Source organism: Lissotriton vulgaris, chromosome 6, assembly GCF_964263255.1.
Source record: "Lissotriton vulgaris chromosome 6, aLisVul1.2, whole genome shotgun sequence".
Taxonomy (NCBI): Eukaryota; Metazoa; Chordata; class Amphibia; order Caudata; family Salamandridae; genus Lissotriton; species Lissotriton vulgaris.
The window spans coordinates 1,331,878,003-1,331,905,500 of record NC_141694.1 but is presented as its reverse complement, the minus strand read 5'-3'; the positions used below and the strand labels follow the sequence as shown (position 1 = coordinate 1,331,905,500).

At 46.2% G+C, this 27,498-nt stretch overlaps 1 protein-coding gene across 1 annotated transcript in view; it reads right to left on the bottom strand.

Annotated features, from left to right (window-relative positions):
* Positions 1 to 26,485, bottom strand: part of RIOX1 (ribosomal oxygenase 1) — a 234,366-nt gene extending 207,881 nt beyond the window's left edge. The window contains exons 1-3 of the mRNA XM_086927470.1: positions 26,346 to 26,485; positions 6,964 to 7,287; positions 6,032 to 6,177 (exon numbers count right to left, since the gene is read on the bottom strand). Of these exons, the coding sequence (XP_086783596.1) occupies positions 6,032 to 6,177; positions 6,964 to 7,287; positions 26,346 to 26,429 (554 nt within the window). The 5' untranslated portion in view covers positions 26,430 to 26,485. The remainder of the gene's footprint in view (positions 1 to 6,031; positions 6,178 to 6,963; positions 7,288 to 26,345) is intronic.
* Between the last annotated feature and the right edge of the window lie 1,013 nt (positions 26,486 to 27,498).

Sequence of the window (27,498 nt, the reverse complement as noted above, 5' to 3'; positions counted from 1 at the left end):
GTGATAAAAGCAAGGCCTATCAGTATAATAACCCATTTGGACTCTACCAAAGACAAGGCATATTGGCGAACACTGTGCGGGGAACAGTCAAGTTCAAGTTCAAGTTAAGAATTTGTATAGCGCACTACTCACCCAGAGGGTCTCAAGGCGCTTGAGGGAGGGGGGAACTTTACTTATCGAATATCCAAGTTTTTAGATGTTTTCTGAAGGAGAGGTGGTTCTGTGTAAGGCGGAGGTGTTTGGAGATAGAATTCCAGGTCTTGGCCGCTAAGTAGGAGAAGGATCTTCCTCCCATGGTGGATCTTTTGATGCGTGGAATTGCGGCGAGGGCTTGATTGGACGATCGTAGTTGGCGGGTGGGGGTGTAAAAGGACAGGCGAGTGTTGAGGTATTCGGGTCCCAGGTCGTAGAGGGCTTTGTGAGCGTGGGTGAGGAGACGGAACGTTATTCTCTTGTTGACGGGGAGCCAGTGGAGGTCTTTCAGGTGACCGGAAATGTGAGCTTGGCGAGGGATGTCTAGGATGAGTCTGGCTGAGGCGTTTTGGATGCGTTGGAGTTTTTTCTGTAGTTTGGCTGTGGTTTCGGCGTAAAGGGTGTTTCTGTAGTCCAGTCATCTCATCCCTGTTCAACCCATTTGGAAATTTAGTGTTCAAATCCAAGATATATATATAGATTCCAGACATCTTCAATGAACGGTTCTATTGCCCTCTCTGATGTTCGGGGAAACCCTATCAACCGCAAACATCATCAGTAATCAAGGATTAATTTCATGTTTGTCATAAAAGTGTTTCGCCACAGAATATGTGAAATTCTGATTCCCAATTGCTCGCTGATGTTCTAGCATGCGTTTTTTATAAGGGAAAATAGTACTTCCCACGTAAATCAGGGACAAGGACATCTAAGTACATAAATGCAGTGGTCAGTATTACAGTTGTAGAACCCATTTATCTTTTTTGAATGTCCATCACTGGATTTAAAGGTGAGGACATATGTCCCCATTCTACAGGCCTTACAATTACACTTATAGAACCCCTTAATGGTTGATAGCCATATCTCTGGTTTACGAATGCCATCAAAATTGCTATTTGTCAGATTATCACCCAAAGTCCTCCCTTTCCTGTATGTCACTGGCGGTGCCATAGGTAAAACTTTGCCAATTACATCATCACTTTTGACTAGCTGTCAGTGTCTTCTCAGGATCTGATATATTTTTGGAGACATTTGATTGAAACAGGTGATAAACCTGGCCGCTGTCCCTTACTTGGAGGCTCTGTCATTCGGATAAAGCAACTGATTTCTTGTGGCACTCTCTCTGCCAACATCTTGGAATGAGAACCATGTTTAGTCAACCTCTCATTTATTTTTCGTACCTGTCCTTGGAATTCCAGTTTGTAGCTACAAATTATTTTAAGCCTTTGTGTTTCCCACAGGGGCGGTAAGCTTTCAAGTTGGTTGGATGTTGGCTTTTAAAGTACAGAGTGCTATTACCAGCTGTTGTCTTCCGATATACTGTTGTATTGATTTTACCATCCTTTACTTGTAGCAAGATATCCAACAAGCATTTGCAATGCAATAGGTCTCGCATTTACATGAGTTTGAGCTATTGGCATTGTAAATGACAATGCCTTTTATTTGTGTGTTGTTTTAAAAACAGATAAATAAAAGGCACAATGCCAATAGCTTACACTTTCTCAAATGCGTGACCTATTGCATTACAAATGTGTATAGTGCTATAAAAAATGCTTTTAAAGCGTTAGGAGAATGCATGTCCTGTTTGCAAAAGCAGGCAGGACAAAGCTAATTCAGAAAATAGTGCTCGGAGGCTGTAAGTAAAGCCTATAGAAGTAACAACACACGTAACAAGGGGTGTTGCCATGGGATTTTATAAAATGTGCCAAGACGGTACTAAGACGGGGCTACTAAGCCTATTGACCAATCAATAGTTATGGTTTACATTCGACAATAACAAAAGCCAATGAAAAATATAGGTGAAGGGTGGGCGGAGCTTCAAGTCCCTACCTAAATACAGCATTCCTCGCAGAACAGTGCATGTGCTGGCCAGGCTCGACCTAAAAATCAGCTAATTATGCAGCATATAATGAACTACCTCGGTACTGAGGTAAATTCATACTGATGAAAAAACTCAGATGTAGAATCACTTTTAAGTAGTTTCCCTTGGTTTACCTTGCACCAACTACTAATCTGGAATCAAACTTTTTGAAAAATAAATCATGCCACAATCTAGCCTACTTATTTGGTAAAGAAATTATATGTGATTACGAACAAGGCCATTGAGACAGCACATAAAGAAAAAGAAAAAAAAAAGACAACACAAAAGAGGGTCGGACTGTCCTCAATCATTAAAGAGAATTGGAATGCTAATACGCCAAAGCCAGAACAGACTTCGGAACAAAACAGAATACATTTATTATATAAGCAAATCTGAAGGTGTGTTCACATAAACAAATAAGTATTTAAGAGGAGATCATTGCTCTCTCGTTTTCACTATAATGGGACCAGTGGCACTATACAAAATCATGGGTCTCCTCTGCATAATATGAGAAGGGGCCCGCAGCATCACATATCTCACAGATATTCATAGGCCTTCAGAGGTATGTGAGCTCCTTGAATATTGGGGGCTTCTTGCACCACGCCTCCGAAGGGAATATATGATTAAATGAATACGCTTTCCAGTGTTAAGAATGGCTGCACGTTTCAACTATGTGTCCATTTGAACCACAAGAACCTTCTAAAGAGTGTTTACAAAATCTGTTTGTAAATCATGTGTAAATGTAACGCATGTATATGTAACTTTCTGTCCTGAAAATGATGGCGCTGCCAGGGATTTAACACAGAACAGACGGGTGCTGTAGAAAATATTGTGCAAACACATTTCCGTAGTTGTTCACTGCTGCACACATGAGCTATGAGTACTGCAGGGTGGCATGCTGATGCAAACACACCAGACTCAGTGGCTTGAACAATATCTTATAGGCTGAAAGGCTACTTTGTGCCGTGATGTGCCAGGCTTTTAGTGTTGTACAATCCCCCTCCTCCACTGCATTCACATGGCAAGTTGTTGGACACTAGCCTTTAGATGTCTGTTTTACTTTTCAGTAACAGAAGATGGTTGCCACAGAAGCATCCTTTGCCATGACACTGTTTCCCGCCTCCCACTGCTGCCGGTGTGTGAGTTTTATAAACGTAAAATTCCATTCAGTGGCACAGCAAGGAGGCTTTAATCAGAAAGCAAGCAATGCACACGAGTTCAGTGACCAAACATAAGGGTGATGATAAAAAAGGCAACAGCGACAATGGGGATCAGAGGAACCCTTACAGAAATCGGACCTGGTGCTAATGCACCTCCTGCACTAAAGCTACGTCCGGTTATCACTAAAAGAACAATATTTTCCCAGAATAACTAATAATGCATAACTGGCACCCAAGCGGCCATTGTGCATTACCAGTGTGCAAACAAAATAAAAGCATTATTAATAAAAAGCAGCCTTACTTGTCAGTGGCCTCGCAGGCTGGAAGTGTCCGATTTCACAGCGCTGTCGCTCTCTTTGTTTTACATTTGTGTTGGAGGTGAAGGGGAGGGAGGGGTGGGGGGCAAGGGGAGAGGGCTGAAGTGAGGAGAGGCACCCGAGAGGCCATTGTGGCGAGCGACGCATTTTGAAAACATTATGCCGGCCCAGTTAGTAAAACAAGTAGGTCATCAAATCAAATTGCCTGAAATTAACTAAGCAGCAGGTACTTGTCTTATACACTAGGAAGTGAGGTGCACTGGAATGCTGACAGCGTTTTGTGCTGCCCAAATCCAATTTGCTGGAATTAAATAAGCAGCAGGACAGCGTCTACGGTAGCAAGGAGTCGGATAAAGTAAATACGTGTGACAGCGTATTGAGCTGCGCGGCCCGACCCACAACAAAGGGATTTTTGTTTACGTAAAGTCTATGAAAATACAAGGAGAAGGAATATCGATAGTTATTAGAAACAAGCCGGCCTGAAGAGACACTACGTGCGCGCGCACTGGCAAAAACGAAACCTATCGTGGGGCGGGACTTCCGTTTTGTGAAGCCCGCGCCCACGGAGTGCCTGGCCAGAGAAAGAGCCCCGCGGAGGCTGCCGATGTCCAGAGTGGCGGTAAGTGGGCCTTAGTTGTAGGGGGGCGGTGGGGGGTGCGCTTCTGTGTATGTGTGCGGCGGGGCGGGGGCCGGGGGTCTCTGTATGTGTGTGTGTGTGCGTGCGTGCGTGTGTAGGTGCGCTGGTGTGTGTGTGAGTGTCTCTGCGGGGGCGGGGGGATGTGTCTCTGTATGTATGTGCATGTGTGCTCGTGTGTGTGTGTGTGTGTGTGTGTGTGCGCGCATGCGTGTGTGGTGTTGGATTGCGAGAGCATGTGAATGGCAGGCAGGGGATGTGCACAACGCCGTGCGCGCCCTCGAGGGCAAATCGGAGACGGCAGAGGCTTGTGCATGGACACCGTCTTACATTCCCCCAGACACGCCAGCAAAAGATGTCTTCGCAGACAGCAGGCTTCGTCTGCTTTTACGTCTGCTCGACCTAAAAAGGATATCTCGCTTACACTTATCTACGCTGTAAAATGTAGGTTGTAGGGGGTTCTCGTTAAGGATCTTCACATACTCTTTAACCTCATGTCTGGAACCGCTCCAAAACAGAAATAAATCGTCGCTATAACGGGTCCAGACCAGTGTATGTTGTACATATTTGGCATTTTCGTCTGCCCAGGTCACCTGCTTCTCCCACCAGCCCATGACCAAATTGGCAAAGCTGCGGGTGAAGCAGCTGCCCATAGCAATCCCCATGGTCTGCCTCTACAACCTTCCGTCATATATGAAGATATTATCCTTCAATCAGACTAAAATCATGTACAACAGCATTCCTGTGTGTTATAGAAAACATGCTGTTCTCTTTTTCAAGTAGTACTCACATGCTCGCACCCCTAAATCATGGCCAATCGAAGTATACCGGGCAGAGACATCGAGAGTGATCATGATATAAGAGTCACTTAATGTGAGGTCATTGATTTTCGTGAGGAAATGTCCACTGTCTTTGCAATCAGACGGTAATGTTTTAACAAAGGGGAAAAGAAATGAGTGCATGTATATGGCTGTGCAGTCGTTTATGGACCTTCGGTAATAAATAAAACGAAGGAATCTTGGCATATTTTGATATTATATATATATATATATATATATATATATATATATATATATATATATATATTTATAATGTGGGGTTAAGTCATGCAAAGTATGTCCCTGTGTTGTTCCGATGTACAACCCAAATTAAGTTTTCCTCAATGCCTGAAAATTCCCCACTTTCTAGGCGTTCCTCGGGGTTAATGCCAACTTCCAGAATGTCTGATATGCATGTAAGTGTATATTTAAGGGGATGACAGCTCAGGAGTGATACCGTACTATTTTCTGACCCACTCATAATGGGTCCCTTTGTGTACTATTATATGTAAAGCTGTTCTTCCCAAAACTATGACACTCTTGGTAGTTAGAATTATGGTGAAGATGTAATCGTAAGAATCAAGGAGGGGCAATAAATAACTGTTATCCTGGTGGGTGCCAGGGCCAAGTATCAAATTCTACCTCCTTCATACCCTTTCTAATGCCTGAAATGCTTATGCAGTTTTGTATTTGCTTATTTTTTCAGTACAGAGTTTTAAGTTAATATGTTTTAAGAGTATCCCCACAAATTCATAAGGTATACTATAAACTGATAAAATGTTTTGAGACTTGACGGTGCTTTATAAAAAACAATAAATTACTGCAAGTTGCTCAAAACCAGATGGGACAAAGGACGTTTGTGACGAAAACTTGAAAAAATGAGGGTATTCCCTCTACTTTTTTTTAAAGCTATAATATTTAACACTGGAGCTTATTTAATGAAGTTAAAAACAAATAAGGGTGTTCCCTTTACCTTCTTTTATGTCATACATCCGATTTTGGTAAATAGGATTATTTGAATCTTTTCTTTAGTGGTGTGCAAGGAGCCCTACCTGAAGAAGTCCTTGGGTGAAATGGGGGAAATCATCCACTCAAAGAGCTTAGCAGCTCGCTCTCTGCTGTTCTGAATCGTTCCCAGACCTTGGAAGACCGTTTCCAGGGAAGGACCAACATGCTTCTTCACACTCTCGCTATGTTTCTGCAAGAATGTAAGATAATATGTTGTTTGAAAGTGGTAACATGAATTTCATCAAATTGCGCAGGCTCAACAAATCTACAATAAGGGCTAGATTTTTGGCTCCTGGTGTTTTAGAGTTAAATAATAAAGCTTGCTTTTATGGCTAAACATATAACAACTGCAATGGCAAATGTAAAGTGATATTAGATATCTCTTTAGTTGGTTATTGTTAATTTGATCCCACGCTCAGTTTTTTCAAGTAGTGTTCACCTTATTAATTAGCATGCAAGTGCCCCATTTTATTCACACACCTAGGAAAGATCACAATAAGTAGAGTTTATTGATGCTCTGAGACAAAACACTTCACATCAATTCATGAAACTGACCTCTTCCACACTAGACTTCTGATAACTATTCAACCATCGTTCCTGTTGGAGAAACACATCTTTGCCAAAGAATTAAACCAGCCACAGGCATTCCAGTTCTATTAAGACTACCCAAAACTGCCGTAAGGTCTAGTAAGTCAAACTCCCTCCTTCCTCCCTCTGACAGCAACGGACAATGAACTGAGGAGAAGGAAAACAGAGAGGGCACACATGCAGGCAAGCTGAAATGGGAGAGGTTGTACAAACCTGTGGGAGCTATATCTAAAATGTGAATTTTCACATGCCAGACTCCAAATTACTTTTGTTACTGGATACACAAAAATAGGTTTTACAGCCCAATACAAGTCCTACGTTTGGTTGATGCAAACTAAAAATTCTGTGACAGATTTTGAACACTTTAAGATGTCGTTTGTAGTATTACCTTTAACCTGTGGCCTGCAGCTTCAGGTGTTACGTTCACCTCTTGCTTTAATTCCATGCTTTTAAATAAGGCAGGATTTAGTTGCCTCATTCTTGCTTTCTTGTTGGTTTTCGATGAGCGTGCTAAACTGGTTGAGGGAACGATGAAGGATTTCTGGGCTTGCTCCACTTCATCCTCTACCGAATGTTCTAGTTCAGGGCCATTAACGATATGTGGTAAAAGATCAGGTGTTTGGCAAGTCTCTTTCTTAGACAGCAAAAGCTTTTGTTTTTTTGTTCTTCGTCTTCTGCTCTGCCGTGCCTTGCGTTTGGCAATGCCGTTGACCTTTAATAGAAAACAATGGACGGTTATCAACCTGCAAGCACACAAGAAAGGTTTGTATATTGCTTATAATTTTACAAATACTGCCAGGGGGAAACACGCATTGCCAGAATCAACCAAAGTCTGATCTGTAACTAAAGGTGCCCTTTCAGTCACTAGTGAGTTTAGGTACTCCGTAAGACATGCATTTTGTGACTCGTCCTTGCAAACATGCATCCATTTATCCACCCACTGACTCAGACTTGCATTAATTTGCCCACTTATTTACCAAAAAAGCACACAAACACTCAAGAAGCATATGCAGGATCAATTAAAACAAGAAGAAAAAAGAAAAAATTAAAACATGCCGTTTAAACATGGCTTGCAATAAATAAATAAAAATAAACCTAGAAGTGGGTGGACATCTTTGAACTGTATTGTTCAGAGTTTATCATTATTTTAAAGTTTGGAAATGGCCATTATGTTAAAAAAAAAAGGTGTTGTCGATCCTTGGGTTCTTAAAAATTGGTATATGGTGGACACCATTCCAAGATACCCCTAACCTAAACATTACCATCGTCATCTTGCACTTACCCTACCATCCAAGATGGCCCATATGCTTCTAAATGTGGAGCTATCTTGGAACCCAGAAACAATGCTTTAACAAGGATACACTTTGGCCAATACCATTCTAAAAATGGCCGCCCTGTTCAGCAGCTGCGGCTTAGCAGGATGTTGAAGACTGCAGATGAAATAAGTAGCAAAGAAGCAGCCTGGTAGCACTATGCAGAGAGGTGCAGGACGCCACAAAATTTGTGCTTAATTTGTAGGAGGCCACCAGAGCTGGCAACACCCATTGCCCCTGCCAAAACAAAACTATTAACCATCACTCTCCCCAAAAAAGTGTGATAAGTCAGACTATTCCAGGCCCCCAAAGCTGTAATAATCTCTTGGGCAGCAGGTATTAGTTGTTTTTAATGTATAATTATTAGTAGACATCTGCTGTTATGCTCATCTCTAAGGTAAACACCATGTGTCTGACTGTCATATGTACTGAAGTTGACAATTAAGTGCTGGTGCGGAGTAACAGAAACCACTGGCTCAAATTAAGCATGGTCTAAAAGCAAAATAAATAAAAGAAAGGAATAGGTGACCTAAAGCAAGAAGAAAAGGTAAAACTACAGGACTGGTCCACTAACCTAGCTTTGAAGCGCACACATTTTGAGGTGAAAGTGCATGTGATCAGGTAAAATGCCGTCACTCGCAGGCCAAGAAAGGCAATAAATAAAGTGGGCTAAAGCATTCCCCGTGCTTTATGCTAGGCTTCTTTCAGCGAAAGCTTGTGAACTACAGGTATCTCTCCAGTTACTAGTAAGTAGCTCCTCTCGTGCGCTCCCCTCTATGCAGCCCAGCTTATTAAATTAGAAGCTTTTGCTTGGTCTAATTGATACATGTATACAACATTTGAAAAAGGAGCGTTTTTTCAGAATTCATTACCAGATGTTTGGAGAAAAATGGCAGAATTTCCAAAATATTTTTAAAGTTGGTACTTGAATGATAAATCATGCTGAATTGGTGAGACTTAATATTATTAACTTGATGCCACAGACACTGCAGCTATGGCTGTTGTGCTACCCATATGGAATCATTCTCAATTCCAAAGCTATTTTTTTCACAATAGTGCTGATGCACCAAGGTCGCTACTGGTAATCCTGCACAAAGTGTCACTAATGTGATCTTGTCGGATCTGTTCACTTTTACAACACCAATCATATTTATTAATAGCTCGTGATGTTTTTTTTTTAACATAAGTAGCGCTCATTAAAAGATTGGCAAACCCTGCTCCATGCTAAAGCAGAACACGAATCACAATCTAACTATATTTCGAGCACCCGCAATCCACTGCTGATGATGTCACACATTAGATCATTCATGACATGGTCAGTGACATCATTGATGACATCCTCACAACCTCCGGAGCAGCGGTAACCACGAAGCTGTCCCTGTGCTGGTTAACCTCCTGGGAGTGAGTCTCAAAACGTGGGCCAACTCTTTCTTTCAAATATTACGGCCAAGTCCAGGTCGGGAGATGCACAGCCCCATTGCGGATCTGCTACTGTGGTAGTGACAGCGGCTTAAGGAGCAGGAGGTTGGGGATGGTGGAAGGACTGGGAACCGTGTTTAAAATCACTGTTCACTAAGACTCCAGCAACCCACATGGGAACCCCTTTAAGGACTTCCAGTCCCAGAATGCCGCGGCGCTGGAGCATGAGAGTAATGATTTAGGAAAAAGCATCCAGTGTCAAATAGGGTATAGCTGTGCCTCCTTGTGTTCTAGTGCCTATAGGTCTCTTCCATCCACTAGTGCCTATAGGTCTCTTCCATCCAAAGTGCTTGTCAATTGAGATTAATTCATAGCCTTGCAACGAGAGAAGAATTAAACTGGTAGTTTAAAAGTTCCATTTGCAAAACAATATAAACATTTAGGCAGAACAATCATCGTTGTTGTCACAACGGTGTTTGTTGTATCTAAAGACAAAGGAAGCCACCAATCCATTTTCATGCAGGCTGTTCTCAAATGCCTAATTATTTTTGAGGTTATCGTCACTTCCTCTGGGAACATGTGTTGGTGGCCGAGTAAGCCCTAACTTGCAAATATTGTTGTAAGTCTATACTTTTGTTGTCATTGTGATAAGTCCTCAAGCTTTGTACGATTGATCTTCAAAACGTACACCTTACTAAATTATAGACTACCTCAAGCGGAATTTCTTGGACGTTTAGTAAGCAACTGAAGACCCACCTCTTTCATGAAGCATTTGGAGCTGCCCGTCACTGAAAACTCAGCCTTATCCCATCATTACTTCTTCCCACACCCTTTGAAGGTACTATATTGCATTAGTGTTAAACAGAAACAAGTTAAACAAGCATTTGCAATGCAATAGATCTCGCATTAGGAAAGTTTGAGCTATTGGTATTGTAAATGACAAATTTTTTATTTAGGTTTTGTTTTTAAAAATACCGAGCTTTGTCATTTACAATGCCAATAGTTATAACTTTCGCAAATGTGACACCTATAGCATTTGTAATGCAATATGTGTTGCATGTATTGATATTACAAATAACAATGGCTTTTAATTTGTTAAAATAATTAATACTTAAATAAAAGTCATTGTAATTTATACAATAGCTTAAACTTTTCTAAATAACTTTTGTGAAGATTATGTTCAGTGTATTTTATTGTGACGAAAATCCAAGAACAGAAGTGAAATATTAACATCTATTTGTTAAATTTGTAATAAAGCTTGAAATATTGAGAGAACATATTTGAACCAGTTGTTGTTTAATGGTTGCACAGATTGATGCTGTGGTGGCACGGAGTGATGTTGTAATGGCGAACGAGTGATGCTGTGGCATTCAGTGATGCTGTGGTAGCGCATAGTGATGTTGTGGTAGCGCATAGTGATGTTGTGGTGCCCCTGAGTGATGCTGTGGTGATGCTGTATGCTATGCTATGTTTTGTTTTGCTATCCTAGGTTTTGTTTTGTTATGCTATGCTCTGCTATCCTAGGTTTTCATTTGTTATGCTATTATGTGTTTTGTTATGTTATGCTATGCATTGATATGCTATGCTATGTTTTGTTATGATATGCTAGGTTTTGTTGTGTTTTATTATGCTATGCTTTGTTTTGCTATGCTTGTTATGTTATGCTATGTTTTGTTGTGTTTGGTATGATATGCTATTATATGTTTTGTTTCGCTATGCTATGTTTTGTTGTGTTTTGATAAGCTATGTTTTAATATGCTATGTGTTGTGTTTTGTTATGCTATGTTTTATGTAATGCTATATTTTGTTATGCTATGCTATGTTTTGTTGTGTTGTGTTTTGGTATGCTATGCTATGCTTTGTTATGTTTTGCTATGCTATGCTTTGTTTTCCTATCCTATGCTTTGTTTTGTTATGCTATGTTTTGCTATGCTGTGCTGGTGAGTGAGTGAGGGTGAGGGGGTGCGGGTGTGTGAGGGTGTAGGGTTGTTAGGGTGAGTGAAGGTGAGTGAAGGTGAGTGAAGGTGAGTGAAGGTGAGTGAAGGTGAGTGAAGGTGAGTGAAGGTGAGTGAAGGTGAGTGAAGGTGAGTGAAGGTGTGTGAAGGTGTGTGAAGGTGTGTGAAGGTGTGTGAAGGTGAGTGAAGGTGAGTGAAGGTGAGTGAAGGTGTGTGAAGGTGTGTGAAGGTGTGTGAGGGTGAGAGGGGGTATGAGGTGAGGGGGTGGGGAGGTGTGGGGGGGGGTGTGAGGGGGAGGGGGTGAGGGGGTGTGTGAGGGTGAGGAGGTGGGTGAGGGGGTGTGTGAGGGGGTGGGTGAGGGTGTGTGTGAGGGTGAGGGTGTGTGAGGGTGAGGGTGTGTGTGAGGGTGAGGGGGTGGGTGAGGGTGAGGGTGTGTGTGAGGGTGAGGGGGTGTGTGAGGGTGAGAGGGTTGTGGGGGTGTGAGGGTGTGAGGGTGAGGGGGTGGGTGGGGTGAGGGGGGTTGAGGGGTGAGGGGGTGGGAGGGTGAGGGGGTGGGTGAGGAGGTGGGTGAGAGTGAGGGGGTGTGAGGGTGGGTGAGGGGGGTGTGGTTGTGAGGGTGTGGGGTTGTGAGGGTGAGATGTGAGGGGGTGTGAGGGTGAGGGTGGGTGAGGGGGTGTAAGGGTGTGTGAGGGGGTGACGGGGTGCAAGGGTGACGGGGTGCGAGGGTGACGGGGTGCGAGGGTGACGGGGTGCGAGGGTGACGGTGTGGGGGTGTGTGAGGGGGGGTGTGAGGGTGATGGGGTGTGTGTGGGTGAGGGGGTGTGAGGGGTGGGGTTATGAGGGTGTGGGGTTGTGAGGATGAAGGTGAGGGTTTGTGGGGGTGTGAGAGTGAGAGGGGGTGACGGGGGTGTGAGGGTGACGGGGGTGTGAGGGTGACGGGGGGGTGAGGGTGACGGGGGTGTGAGGGTGACGGGGGTGTGAGGGTGACAGGGGTGTGAGGGTGACAGGGGTGTGAGGGTGACGGGGGTGTGAGGGTGAGGTGGGGGTGTGAGGGTGAGGGGGTGTGAGGGTGAGGGAGTGTGAGGGTGAGGGGGTGTGAGGGCGAGGGGGATGTGAGGGCGAGGGGGATGTGAGGGCGAGGGGGATGTGAGGGCGAGGGGGTGTGAGGTGGGGGTGTAAGGGTGAGGGGATATGAGGGTGAGGGGGTGTGAGAGGATGTGAGGGTGTCGGGGTGTGAGAGGATGTGAGGGTGAGGGGGTGTGAGTGTGAGTGAGTTGTGAGGGCACTAGTGTGAGTGAGGGTGGGGAGTGGGTAAGGGGATGTGAGGGTAAGGGGATGTGAGGGTGAGGGGGTGTGAGGGCGAGGGGGTGTGAGGGCGAGGGGGTGTGTTGGTGACGGGGTGCGAGGGTGACGGAGTATGTTGGTGACGGGGTGTGAGGGTGACGGGTTGTGAGGGTGGTGAGGGTGACGGGGTGTGAGGGTGACGGGGTGAGGGGGAGTGTGAGGGGGTGTGTGAGGGTGAGGGGGTGGGGTTGTGAGGGTGTGGGGTTGTGAGGGTGTGGGGTTGTGAGGGTGAAGGGGTGATGGGGGTGAGTGGGTGTGAGGGTGAGGGTTGAGGGGGTGTGAGGGTGAGGGTGTGTGGGGGTGTGAGGGGGTGATAGGGGTGTGAGGGGGTGACGGGGGTGTGAGGGGGTGACGGGGGTGTGAGGGGGTGACGGGGGTGACGGGGCGTGAGGGTGATGGGGCGTGAGGGTGACGGGGTGACGGGGGCGTGAGGGGGTGACGGGGGCGTGAGGGTGACGGGGGCGTGAGGGTGACAGGGGCGTGAGGGTGACGGGGGCATGAGGGTGACGGGGGCATGAGGGTGACGGGGGCATGAGGGTGACGGGGGCATGAGGGTGACGGGGGCATGAGGGTGACGGGGGCATGAGGGTGACGGGGGCATGAGGGTGACGGGGTGTGAGGGTGAGGGTGTGTGAGGTTGAGGATGGGTGAGGGGGTGAGGAGGTGTGAGGGGGTGAGGAGGTGTGAGGGGGTGTGAGGGTGAGTGAGGGTGGGTGAGGGGATGTGATGGTCAGGGGATGTGAGGGGATGCGAGGGTGAGGGGATGCGAGGGTGAGGGGATGCGAGGGTGAGGGGATGCGTGGGTGAGGGGATGCGAGGGTGAGGGGATGCGAGGGTGAGGGGATGCGAGGGTGAGGGGATATTGGGGTGTGAGGGTGTGTGAGGGTGTGGGTGGGTGAGGGTGAGGGTGGGTGAGGGTGCTCACCTGCCCACCCAGCTCGCGCTGCGACGTCCCGGCTGAGGAGACTCATCTCAAGAATTGAGATGAGTATGCGAGCGAGGGGGCACAGCAAATATAAAATGTAAGCATCGGAAAGCCCGCTGCCAAGGTGGACACCATTGCAACAACCTCCGGTGCCCGAGGAAGAGAGAAAATCGTGGTGGCTCCTCAGAAAAGAGGGGAACGAGATGCAAGACCAAAATGGTGGTCCATCAAAGCCAAAACCGAAACCCAAGAGAAACACAGCTGTGAACCAAGAGCTACGCCAGACAAAAGCGCACGCTGAAAACTGTGTTTGATTACTGGAAGGTACGTTACAGGTTCGCTCCCGCAGGAGGGCTTGAAAAGCTTGGAAAGCTCAAGTGGGCGGTGTGATCTAAACTCGGCTACGGCTACCGAGAGCAAGGCAGCCTGATCTCTCTCACCGAAGGGAGGGTCACCTGGCGGTCTATACCTCGGAAATAACCCGGAGCGAATAATGTCACACAAAATGGTGACTTAGATCGACTGATCCCAGCACCAGCTCCGATACACAGTCACAAAAGCGCTGTTAGAAGATGATGTAAGTTTCTGGGGGCTGTTGAGAAGCGGAGGGCGCACAGGGCAACAAAACAGTCCTGCATGATCAGGGGGTCAGAGATATCTTAGGACCCTCGGTGCGGGCAGCCGAGGAAGCAGGTCACGGGCATCACTTGAGAACAAGGCCTGGTTCCTGATTCTATCGCCGACGGGAAGCTGGACTGTTCGACGGGCTGAACTGGAATCACTGTCTCCCAAAGGTGCCTAGAAGGGTTCCATACAGCGCTTCACGTAAGGAGCGGTGCCCCCACCTTACTGTCTGCAGCCGCTGTGTGGCTGGGGTCCAGCATGAAGTTTCTGGAGGTACGCGCTACTTAAACATTATTCCCGGAGTGTGGGCACTATATTGCTGTGGAGACCCCTGCACTTTTATCAGGAAGGAATCTGCGTGGGTGCTGTGGTAACGTTCTAGTGTTCTTACTAGCCGGAACCGGAAAAGGGAAGCCGGAACTGGAAGGCGGCCATTTTGTGTGGCGTCAGCCGAGCGTTGAGAGCAGATGCAGTCCCGGCGCTCCAAGCAATAAAGCAACTTAAAAAAGTATACTGGCTCCTGTCGTTGTGTAAGGGAGTTCCTATAATGGTGACGAGGTGAAGCACGGACCGGCGGCTCAGCAACGGGAACGGAATCCTTCACAGGAGCTTCGGAAAGACAGGAGACAGGGGAACAGCATTTACCCACGTGTGGAGGCGCGTTGCTCCCGGAGCGCGGCAGAGGACAAGTGGCAAAGCCCCGGTGGAAGAACGGAGATGTGCCCGCCACAGTCGGCATAGCGGCACCAGCCCTAAGGACTGCGGAGCTGCCGTCCGGCCACAGGGCGTTACGTGGGAGCGGAAGAAGAAGGTACCGCGTACCACACGGTGCACACCCGGCGGTTCAGCGCCACGCAGCCAAGAACTAAGGGCACTCCCCACTCACGATTGAACCCGATGCGGCACGCTGGTGGGTCAGCAAGGAAGGGGGGGAAGGACCGAGCACAGCGGACAAAGGCGGACAACGAGTGCTCCCAGCGACTGACAGTGCATCAGGGGGAGCAGCTGGCAGTGAGCACAGTGAGGAGGACACAGACGAGAGACAAGCGCCAGGAAGCCCACCCGGCCGCGCCATCCCTGCACAAGCAGGCCCCAGAGGACACGGCAGGATGGCGACACAGTCCACCTCCCTCACCCAAATGGTGCCTTTTCCAGATGGAACGGCTGGAAGAATACAGCCACAAGGAATTGAAACAATTCTGCATAGACTTTGGCATCGCTACCACGGGACTGAGCACCAAAGAGGACCTCAAGCATGCCTTGGAGGCTTGGGTGGAGACGGGAGCGCCCCCACCCCAAAACGAAAGCATTGAGACCACAGAAACAATTGCAACCCCCGAAGAAGAAAGAAGAGCGGGCCTCTCCTCCGAGGAGGCCCGAGAACGGGAGAGGAGCCGGCTCCAAGAGTTGGAACTGGCTCGACTCCGCTTAGATGGAGAACTAAAACTAGCAGAACAAAAGATGGCCCTCGAACACTTACGGCTACGGGAAGAACAGCTCCACAGATGCACCCACCACACAGCTCCACAGATGCACCCACCACACAGCTCCACCGAGGCACCCACCACACAGCTCCACCGAGGCACCCACCACACAGCTCCACCGAGGCACCCACCACACAGCTCCACCGAGGCACCCACCACACAGCTCCGAGGCACCCACCACACAGCTCCACCGATGCACCCACCACACAGCTCCACCGATGCACCCACCACACAGCTCCACCGATGCACCCACCAAGCCCCACCGATGCACACACCATCACTCGGCGCAACCACAGCATCACTCGGCGCAACCACAGCATCACTCGGCGCAACCACAGCATCACTCGGCGCAACCACAGCATCACTCGGCGCAACCACAGCATCACTCGGCGCAACCACAGCATCACTCGGCGCAACCACAGCATCACTCGGCGCAACCACAGCATCACTCGGCGTAACCACAGCATCACTCGGCGCAACCACAGCATCACTCGGCGCAACCACAGCATCACTCGGCGCAACCACAGCATCACTCGGCGCAACCACAGCATCACTCGGCGCAACCACAGCATCACTCGGCGCAACCACAGCATCACTCGGCGCAACCACAGCATCACTCGGCGCAACCACAGCATCACTCGGCGCAACCACAGCATCACTCGGCGCAACCACAGCATCACTCGGCGCAACCACAGCATCACTCGGCGCAACCACAGCATCACTCGGCGCAACCACAGCATCACTCAGCGCAACCACAGCATCACTCAGCGCAACCACAGCATCACTCAGCGTAACCACAGCATCACTCAGCGCAACCACAGCATCACTCAGTGCAACCACAGCATCACTCAGCGCAACCACAGCATCACTGGTTCAAATATGTTCTTTCAATGTTTCAAACTGTTTTCAAGCTTTCACGCTTTATTACAAATCATAAATAGATGTTAATATTTCACTTCTGTTCTTGGATTTTCGTCACAATAAAAAACACTGAACATAATCTTCACAAAAGTTATTTATAAAAGTTTAAGCTATTGCCATTACAAATTAAATAAATTATTTAAGTATTAATTATGTAAAAAAATTAAAAGCCATTGTGATTTGTAATATCAATACATCTAAGTCACGTAAATACAAAACATGTTGCATTACAAATGCTGTAGGTGTCACATTTGCGAAAGTTATAACTATTGGCATTGTAAATGACAAAGCTATTAATTTAGCTATTTTAAAAAATAACACATAAATAAAAAAAAATCATTTATAAGACCAATAGCTCAAACTTTCCTAATGCGAGCCCTATTGCATTTCCAATGCTGGTTTATCATGTGCTTTTAATTTGTCTCAATTTGTTTTTGATGATATCTCCCTCTTTCTCTTTGCATTCGGTCTTAATATGTATTCTGTAGTTATCTGCTTCTCCCCATTCGTTGTTCCTCTGCTCTATCTATATTAAATAACAACTATCTTCTTTCTACTTACTCCCCTTTCTCTTTCTTTCTAATCCGCTTTTTAGTTATTTTTCTCTTCTTTTATTTCATTTTATTTTACCTTTACCGCTTCCCTCTTTTTTATCATTCATTCCATTGATTCTCTATTCTAGACTACCTTCTAATCCATACCCCCCTCTATGCCAATTATCTTCACTGTTTGCTATTTTCTATCTCTACCCCACTCCTGACTAACCTCTAACCTATCCTCTACAGTATACTTTATTTTGTATTGTTTGGGATAGGTTATTCTACTGTGGCGCTTTTTAACCTATTTCAACGTTAATTTGTGTATTCCTTGACTGTTCAATATGGTATATTCTCTTTTCGTTATGTATTTTGTTATATTGTATATTTTGATGTTCTTCTGTTTAGACCATTCTCATTTACTATCATTGTAATTTGTTTCAAGCTATTGTTCAGATTGCCCTCTATGTTATATCCTTTTGTCATTATGCTTTTGTTTTCAATGTGTATCCTGATGTTACTATGTGTAGTTCACAATTATGTCCTATCTTTATAATTTGTTCAGGCTATATTTAATTCCTTCCCCCGCTATATAGCCTTATCTTCTTAATTCTCTTGGCTGCCCTTCCTTACATCGTGAAATGTAATTTATATGATTACATCGCCCCCTCAACTTTTGTGCCTATGTTTACATTCTTACATCGTGAAATTGTATTTCCTACGATTACGTTGCCCCATCACCTATTGTGCTTAATTGAAACCCCACCCACACCTCTCACTGTCAGAGTCTGCTTTGGATTCACTTAATCGACCCCCGCTTCCCCTATCACCACCTTCTATCCTCACTTCGAGGACCAGTGCATTCTAATCTACTGTGCTTCCTCTCTCCCCCACCTTCTTTTCTCCAAATCATGCCTCCACTCACTCTTCCACCATCAATCTCAACACCACACATCTCTAATCTCGGCCCTAACTCTTGGACCATCCTCTACCCTGTTGTTGAGCTCAAGTGTCAGAGAGTTTTTTTAACTATGTATATAATTCTTGTATATTGTTGGTCTTTTTTCAAAATATAATTGTGACAGTGTATATATTTTCTTCATTATCCTCTTTAGGTCCCCTGTTCATGTGGGTGTAACAGCCTGGAAGAGGTCCTGAGGAAGGTGGCCCTTGGCCGCCGAAACGCACGTCGACCATAGTGCGGGGTCTCATACTAAGCTTTGAGACTCGTTAGTTGGCAGGGATCTCCCTGCTGATTAGAAACCCAGATTCCTTTTTCAGATGTTGTGGATGTGTATGTAATGAGAGTATGAATGTGCTAGGATGTTGTGATGATTGGTGTGTTATCAGGGGCATATGTTTTTGTACAAATTGTTTTTTTCACATATAGGTATTGTCACTTTATTCCTTTCGTTGTATGAACCATGGAATTATGTATATGTTAATATTGTGATTATATGTTTCTTATGTATTCTAATTTAAATGAATAATATATAAATTTGAAAGCAATGCAAAAAATAAAATACTAAAAGCTTCATATATTTTTTGAAGAAAATAAAAAGTCTTTTGTGAATCTGTCACCCTTATTATTAAGAATGAGATGTAAACCTATACCGAAAGATTTTGGCCACTGAGGGAACTTTCTCTTTTGCTGTACTTTATTTCTTCCCCTCTGTTCCCTGGCCGCACTTTAAATGTTGAGGGGGTCCCATCATTACTGCTTTTGCCATCCTCTACCAACCCCATCTCTCTAAATATGGTAAAAAAAAAAATCAAACACAAACTTCTCTGTCTCCACCCAGAAACCTTATTTTCTGATCACCATATCAGCCTTAAGTCCTCACTTATCACCAACGGCATCTTCTTCACCAAACGACCATCTAAATGGAAAAGCATATTTCTACGTCACCTCCTGATCTGTAATTCACGCAACATCCCATACAGTCTAAAACACTCCACTACACCATCTTCTTCCTTTCCAGGAAAATTAGATATCTCTATCTTCAAATCTAGACCTATACTCAACCAAGCGCCTGAAAAGCACCTCGACATCTTTGAACAACACTTTAGCGCTTTATCCCAAACTCTCACAATATCTTCGAATCCTGCCCTCTCAACCCCTACACCCCTAGACTCATCACCCCCCTCTCATCCCGGATACCATTACCTTGTCTCTCTGACCTACCCCAACTTTTATTGCCTTCCTCCCCCTTCACCTCTCCCCCCCCCTTACGCTTCTTCCTGATTTAGCCCCTCCCTCTCCTACTCCCAATGAACAACACTTTAGCACTTTATCCCAAACCCTCACACAATCCCCGAACCCTGCCCTCTCACCCCCTCTACCCCTTGATTCATCACCCCCCATATCATCCCCATCACACTTATCTCATCTCTCTGACCTTCCCCAATTCTTATTGTCTTCATCTCCTTTTCACTTCTCCCTCCCCCTTATCGCCTCTTCCCAATTGGATATACTCTGGTACACGCGCCTCTCCTTTTAACTTCCTCTCCTACATCTCCCCTCCTTGCACCACATCATACATCCACACAACGATACCCCCTGCATCCCCCACTTACCAGATTTCCCCCGATTCCAAAAACACGCTCTACTCAACGCTCCTCCCTCCATTCGAATCCCTTCTCGCTTATCCCTCTGCCTCTTAACTCCTGGGACCCACATGTCCCATAAATATACTCTCTTCTATGCCCCTCCCCCCCTTGACTCCCACATCCCTTACCCCTCTGCCACTTATACCCAGATTCCACCCTGTTCCAATAATACACTCTCTTATATACTCCTCCCTCCCCCTGACTCCCTTATCATTTCTCCCTCTACCACTTACCCCATAGTACCCCCCTTTACAACTACACACTTTCTTCTATGCTCCTCCCTCCCCTTGGCTCCCTTACCACATCTTTCTCTGACTCAGTTCCCCACTCCCCCTTAACTGCCCCCACAATCACCCTCCAAAACCTCCCTGCTTTCTTCAACAACTCACAATCCAACAAATACACCACCTTCTACTTCCTCCTCTATGCCACTTTCACCAAATTGTCTGTCCGAAATTAATACCTTTCCTACATCATCCTCTTGTTCACCTCCGCTCTCCAAAAATGATCCTCCCCCTCATTATAATTCCACCCCCTCCAGGTTTTCCTCATCTTCCACACGTTATCCCCCCCCCCCCCCTAAACAACCCTAACTCGGCCAACAGCCCAAAAAAACGGACCCACAGCACCCATCAACACACACACTGGCTTCCCCTACCATTGAACTTGTCCTTATGTCCCTCATCTTAGAACTCTCCTCACTCAGAAGCAATATCTCATTCCTTACTAAAACCATCTCCTTGCACAACAACACTCTCCTCAGCACATCCACATATTGTCCGCCAAACTCTATCACCAACAGAAACACTCCTCCTTCTAGCAACTACACAACCAGACCCTTACCCACTCAACCTTCCTTAATTGTAACTCCCTACAATACCAACATACCCACACCGCCACAACTTGGTACTCGCCCAAATACCTCTGAAGTTAACAGTTCCACTAACTCAACTTCTAGCAACTACACAACCAGCACCTTACCCACTCAATCTTCCTTAATTGTCCCTCCCTACACTACCTACATACCCACACCGCCACAACTTAATATTCACCCAATAACCTCTGAAGCTAACAGCTCCACTAACTGAACTACGTCTCCCTCACCACCCTCGTCCACTATCCCCCTAATTAACTGTCTACTATCCCAGTTCTCTTAGGAACAAGCAGACTTCCCCTTCCTCTGACCTCCCCTAGACAACCCCAACAACTTAGACCTATCCCCCTTGTCCCCCCACTACTCGCTCAATAACCTCTGAAGCTAACAGTTCCCCTAACTTAACTTCTAGCAACTACACAAGCAGTACCATACCCACTAAACCTTCCTTAATCGTCACTCCCTACAATACCAACATACAACCGCCAAAACTTGGTACTCGCCCAATATCCTCTGAAGCGAACAGTTCCACTAACTTAACTACTTCTCCCTCACCTTTGTCCACTATCCCCCCTACTCAACTGTCAACCATCCCTGTTCTCTTAAGAATAAGCAGACTCTCCCTTCCTCCGACCTCCCCTAGACCACCCCAACAAATTAGACCTATCTCCCCTTGTTCCCCCTCCAAATCCCCCAATCCCACTTCCCTCTGTTGCATGCTGGTTAATTGCCGATCCGCCTCCTGCCACGCTACTGAGATTGCTGAAACCATTCTTATTGAAAACATTGACATTGCATTCCTAACAGAAACCTGGCTCACCGCCCACTCCACTCCCATCCTCGACTTGCTTATCCCCCCTGGTTACTCTATTATTAAAAAAGATAGAATCAAACAAACAGGAGGAGGACTCGCCATCATTTTTTTAAAATTGAACTTAACATCTCGCTCGTTCGTCTACAAGACCTTTCATCCTTTGAATACCTTTGCGCTGATCTCATTATGCCTGACTCCCCCACCACCCGGTTGCACACTATCTACCATCCCCCTGGAAATAACATCCCCTTTACGGAAGAGTTGACTGATCTTATTATACAATCATCGCTCTCACATTCTGAAAATCTCTTCCTCGGTGACTACAACATCCATTGGAACAAAAGTAATGATCCTGCTGTCATCCTATTTAATGATACCATGGACATCACCAATATGACCCAACTCTGCCATTCTCTAACCCATACCAAAGGTGCCACACTTGATGCCATTAGGACTAGCAACGATCTGGCCTCCCTCTCAAATATACTCCGGTAGACTGGTCGGACCACTACCTTATCCTCTTCACCATGAATAGATCCATGACTCGCCCGGCCCCCATCAGCTCTTTACCTAAGACATCCACACGCAACCTTCACCTTATTCCTCCTGGCGATTGGAATCCACTATTAAGGCCCACTTACTTCTCCCCCCTCTCTCTGACAGCACCACCGACCTAACTAACCATTATAACAATTCTATTCTTGAAGCCCTCGACCAAATTGCTCCAATCAAACTCAAACAACAAAAAAGCAACCCTCCTAAATCTTGGTTCAATTCTAAACTTAATAATGAAAGACGGCCCTCTAGACATTCTGAACGGGTTTGGAGGAATCATCCAACCGTTGACAATCTGGCTCTCCTTAGAACTGCTAGAGCCCAGTACAAAAATCATATCTTTAATGAGAAAGCCTGCTTTCTACGATCACAACTTGATCAAGCCAGAAACGGCCCTAGAGAACTCTTTAACATTGTTAAAAAACAAACCTCCACTGGCCCTCCTAAAATATTAGCCTCTATTGACAGATGCGAAGAAATTGCCAGTTTCTTTACGAACAAAATGAACAAGATCGAACTATCCTTCTCTTCCCTCCCACTCTCACTTCAACCTACTCCCATTCTATACACCCTCCCCAACACTCCTAAATCTCCTCCGTCCACTTTTTCCAGCCCTCTCGATCCTTCTCATCCCCTCCCTGCTCTCCCCCAACAAGATACCTTTCCGAAAATAAGCCCCCCTGCTAAAAACAATGCCTCATGGAGTTATTTTAGTCCAGTATCTGAATCTACGATCACTAATATCATTGCCAAACTAAAACCTTCCTCCCACTCCAAAGATCCTCTTCCCGCCCTTTTGGTTAAAGAACTTAAATTTATCATAGCCCCTATATGGACCAAAATCATCAACTCCTCTCTTTCCACTGGTTGTGTCCCCACCTCCCTTCAGCTTGTTCAAATCTCACCCATTCTCAAAAACACCACTGCTGACCCCAATGATCTTAACAACCTTCGCCCTATCTCTAACCTTACATTCCTCTCTAAAGCCCTCGAAAAATGTGTCCTATTGCAATTAGAGAAACATATCACCGCCTTCAACCTCCTTGATGTTTTCCAATCCGGCTTTAGAAAGGGATGTAGTACAGAAACTGCTATGCTAAATATCACTGATGACATTCATCGCTCCATAGACAAAGGGGAGTCCTCATTACTAATCCTCCTCGACCTCTCAGCTGCATTTGATACCGTCCACCACCCCACCCTTCTCAACACTCTCAAAGACCGGTTCGGCTTAGATGGCAACGTATTCAAATGGTTCTCCTCATTCCTTTAACTCCTCATTCCTTTAAAACAGATCACAGCAAATTAAGCTCAGCCACTTTCTCTCTAAACCGCAACCTGTCTCACTCGGCGTCCCTCAAGGATCCATCTTCTCCCAAACCTATTCAATCTGTTCATGGAACCACTCACCCTCATCCTAAAACAAGCTAATATCAATTACCACCTCTATGCCGATGACACCCAAATATATTACAAGATCAAATCCCACAAAGACATTCTCCACCTCACTAAGACCTTGACCAGAATTCAAATCTGGTTCCATCGGAACCATCTCAAACTGAACCCAAATAAAACCGATATCATCCTTTTCTCCCCCAAAAACAAAACCCTTCCCATTCAACTCTGGATAAATGACATCAAAGCTCTTAACTGCACACTCTCCACCTCTAATTCTCTCAAATCCCTAGGCATCAGTATCGACCAGAATCTAAATCTCATCCCCCACATTAAAAATGCATCCAAAAGTGCGCTTTTCACCCTTCTCCACCTCAAGAAACTTAAACCATTTATTCCAGCAGACGATTTCAAACTTGTTGTCCAATCGCTTGTCCTTTCCAGGATTGACTATAGCAACACCACTTTGGCTGGCACCCCTAAAATCCATCTTGCTCCGATGAAATCTGTCCTCAATCTAGCTGGGAGACTCATCTCGGATTGTAAAAAATTTGATCACATCTCCCCCGTCCTCAAAAATCTCAATTGGCTCCCAATAGAAGGAAGATCCACCTACAAGATTGCCTGCATCACTCACAAAGCTCTTCACCAAAACACCCCTTCTTAACTTACAACAAAACTACACAAAGCAGGTTGCTTCAGGTCCCTGAGGAGCACAAACTCCCTTGTCTTGATCCCACCCAGACTCAAATGTCAAAAGACCCAATCCCGTGCGTTCTCTGGTAAAGCTCCTACAATTTGGAAATCTCTCCCTAAGGATCTTCGCTGCAACCCCTCTTACCCTCTCTTCAAAAAGGAACTCAAAGTACTTCTTCTCAACAAGTATTGGGATATCTAATGTTACTGACTCTAACCATGTTCACTCCCCTTGTCCACTCCTCTTCCCACCCCCGCTCAATCCCTTTATTCTCTCACTCCCCCTCTCTTCACCCCCCCTCTCTCTCCTAACTTTTAATTATTCATTTTCCACTTAATTTTTATCCCTCCGTTTCTTTGCCCCCTTAGCCCTGTTGAATGCATTATCATACTGTAACTCGTTTTCGCTTTTGTTAATTATATCTCATTATGTTCGCCATCCTTGTAAAGCGCTCTGATACTCTTGGGTCCAGTAGCGCTATATAAAACCTTTGAAATAAATAAATAAATTGTGAGGGTGAGTGAGGCTGTGTGAGGGTGGTAAGGGTGTGTCAGGGTGAGCGTGTCAGGGTGAGGGTGTGTGAGGGTGAGAGGGTGTGGAGGTGTGAGGGTCCTAAGTAAATGGTGGCAGGGCAGACATTATAAGACAGAGAGAAACACAAATGTTATGATAACAGTGCTCGAAGGGGTTGTGAGAAGGTGGAAATGGGATAAAAGGAGAAAGGATGAAAAGTTAAGTAGGAAAGAGGCCAGAAAGGAGACATGAAGGAGTGGAGTGAGTGGCGGAAATAGGGAAAAGCAGAAAAGAATGAAGATGAATCCGAGAGGGTGCAAGTAGGGTCACATGCGGGACAAGGAAGACTTGATGATGAAGCTCTCAGCATTGCTGTGGCGGGGGCTGGGGAGCGCATTCCTTTGAATTCTGATGCAGGGCGGGGGAGCGGATCCCTTTGAAGTCTGATGCCGAGGCTTGTGGTGTGCTTTGAGCACGCGCCTGACTCACATGAACTGTACCCAATCCTCAGCAGTTTGGGTAGACTTTTGAAAGCCTCACTATAATCTCGACAAAAAACAATCATTGCTAAAGCAATGCTGTAGGTCGAGACCTAAAAAACTTTGTGTGCAACGGGCATTTTAACACATTAGGTGAAATACCACTGCCTGCCTATGGTGGAAGTGCATGTTGAAATGCCGCACTGTGTGTGGAGGCTGCTGAGTATACTTTGCAACTCTGTACTGTGTACAGGGTCGGACTGGGGAAAGCAAAGCAAACAATCTTGATGCCTACGATCATCTTTTCTACACCTATCTTCCATTGGTGCAGCAGGTGCAGTGGCACAGAGGCATGAAGGGACCCCTGAACCCAGATTATTGCAGTATTTCACAGATCAAACAGGAGCCTGTTACCTTCCCTGCACTCAGGACTATGACACACTAGCTACACCACTGGTTGGGAATCAGATTCCACAAATTATCATTGGTGCGCTGTATAGTTTTATCAGTAAAACTGCATGTCTGTTCAAATGTAGCTGTCATGTCAAAGGAAAATGTGATGTCTCTAAATGACAGTGCGCTACCACACCATGCACAACCAGTCAGATACCACGTCACCCATACCACTTTCATGACGGACATGTCTCATCTGCTCCATTTCTTTTTTTTGTGTGATGCTTCGACTTTTCGCAATCCCTGTAACTTCAGAGATGTAACAATAACTGTAGCACACCCACCCTAAAAGTAATTACCGCACCAGCTTCTCAAATCACAGACTGCAGAACGTATCAGTCATCAAGCCAAGAAAATATTGATTCCCAATAAATGTTTCCCATTAGCCCGACCCTGGCCCCACGTCTTAACCCGCTTCCAATCCACGTTCCCTCTGTCATAGCACAATTTGGTGAGTGCCTGCACTGTTCCCCCAAATTAAAGCACTGTCCACCAGTGGGTAGTTCGTCTAGTCCAGCTCTTTGCCTTTTACTCTGGGACTTGTATTTGGGATGAACATAGGGTAGCATAAGGACTATAAATCGAACGTATCAGAACGGGACTTGTATTTGATATTAACACAGGATATCATAAGGACTATAATTCCCAGAATGCAAATGAAGAACAAATGCAGGAATGAACGAGTTACTCAAGCAGGACCCAGGAAACTTCTAGCATGAACGAAGCCTTGAAATGCATCACCTAACGACTTTCAGCTGCAATGTATACTTTCACGTAATTTGTGAAGACCCACTAGAACAGCTGGAGATGTCGCTGACGACTTCCAGCATGTGATACTTAAAGATGCGCAGACGCTGACCTTGTCTAGGGCTGGTCGCACACCCTGGTGCTCCCCGGAATGCCTCTGGCGCGCAGCGAAAGCCGACACACGTGTACCCTCCATTGCTGTAAGGAAGCTGTGAACGGCACCAAAGCAGCTGCAGGGCTCATTGCGGCCGAGCATACAAGCTGTAGTTGCTGCAAAAAGAACCAGAAACAAGATCAGCCTAAACAACGACATAGACGGCCGAAGAAAGCGAAAATTATGTCTGGTTCTTCTTTGGATATTCTGCCCCCCTAAAAATGCCGAGAAGGTCTTGCAAAAACACACGTTCAAATTAGGGGAACGATCCTTGGCAAGGACGCATATTTATCTAACGAGCACGACAGTCTACCATTGCGTCAAAATGTAGTTATATCTATGTTCGGGAGTAGGTAGTCCCACAGGATTCAGTGCTGCTGCGTTCGCGGTATATGCTGCTAGGAAAATCTCGTTAGAGGAAAGAACTGCAGCTCGGTGTCATATCGGACTGCATAGTAAATGCATATGGCGCCGTGTTGGATTGGGATTAAAAATCGTACCGAGCACGCTAAAAACAAGCATTGGCATAGCCAATAGGTCTCGCCTTTGGGACCTTGTAAGTTTCTACCTAGAGCGATTGCGCAAAATATGTTGTAGCACAGAGTAGCGCCCGAGGTGAGGCCCACCCTGCGCAGGAGTGCGAACGAGCGAGTGCCCTACTGGCCCAGTTCTGCGCCGCCTACGCCCACGGGGTCCCGCACTGCTGCTGCCCGGCCGCGCTCCCACTACCACGAGGTTGAGCCGGCGGGCGAAGCTCCGCTCCTACCACAGCGCGTCCCGCAAAAACCTGCATTCTCGCACGGAGGGAGGACTTGACCCTCGCGAGCAGTGGCCTTCTGCTACGCGCCCCCTTCTGCCTGTGCCTTCAGCGGCCTACCCGCATTCGAGGCCTTCAGCCCTGCATTCCAGCCTGCAACACTGCCTTCCAGCCTGCACAGCAGCACGTGTGGCCACGCGAGATGTAGGACACGCCCCTACTCAGGGGAGGCAGTGAGAGGAAGATAATTCTTCAGGGTCTAACACACACCTTGCATGCATACTGCGCAACGAGGGAAAACCCAGAGATGCTTTTTCTGGCCCAGAACGCACCAGTGCCCATACTCCGCCACCA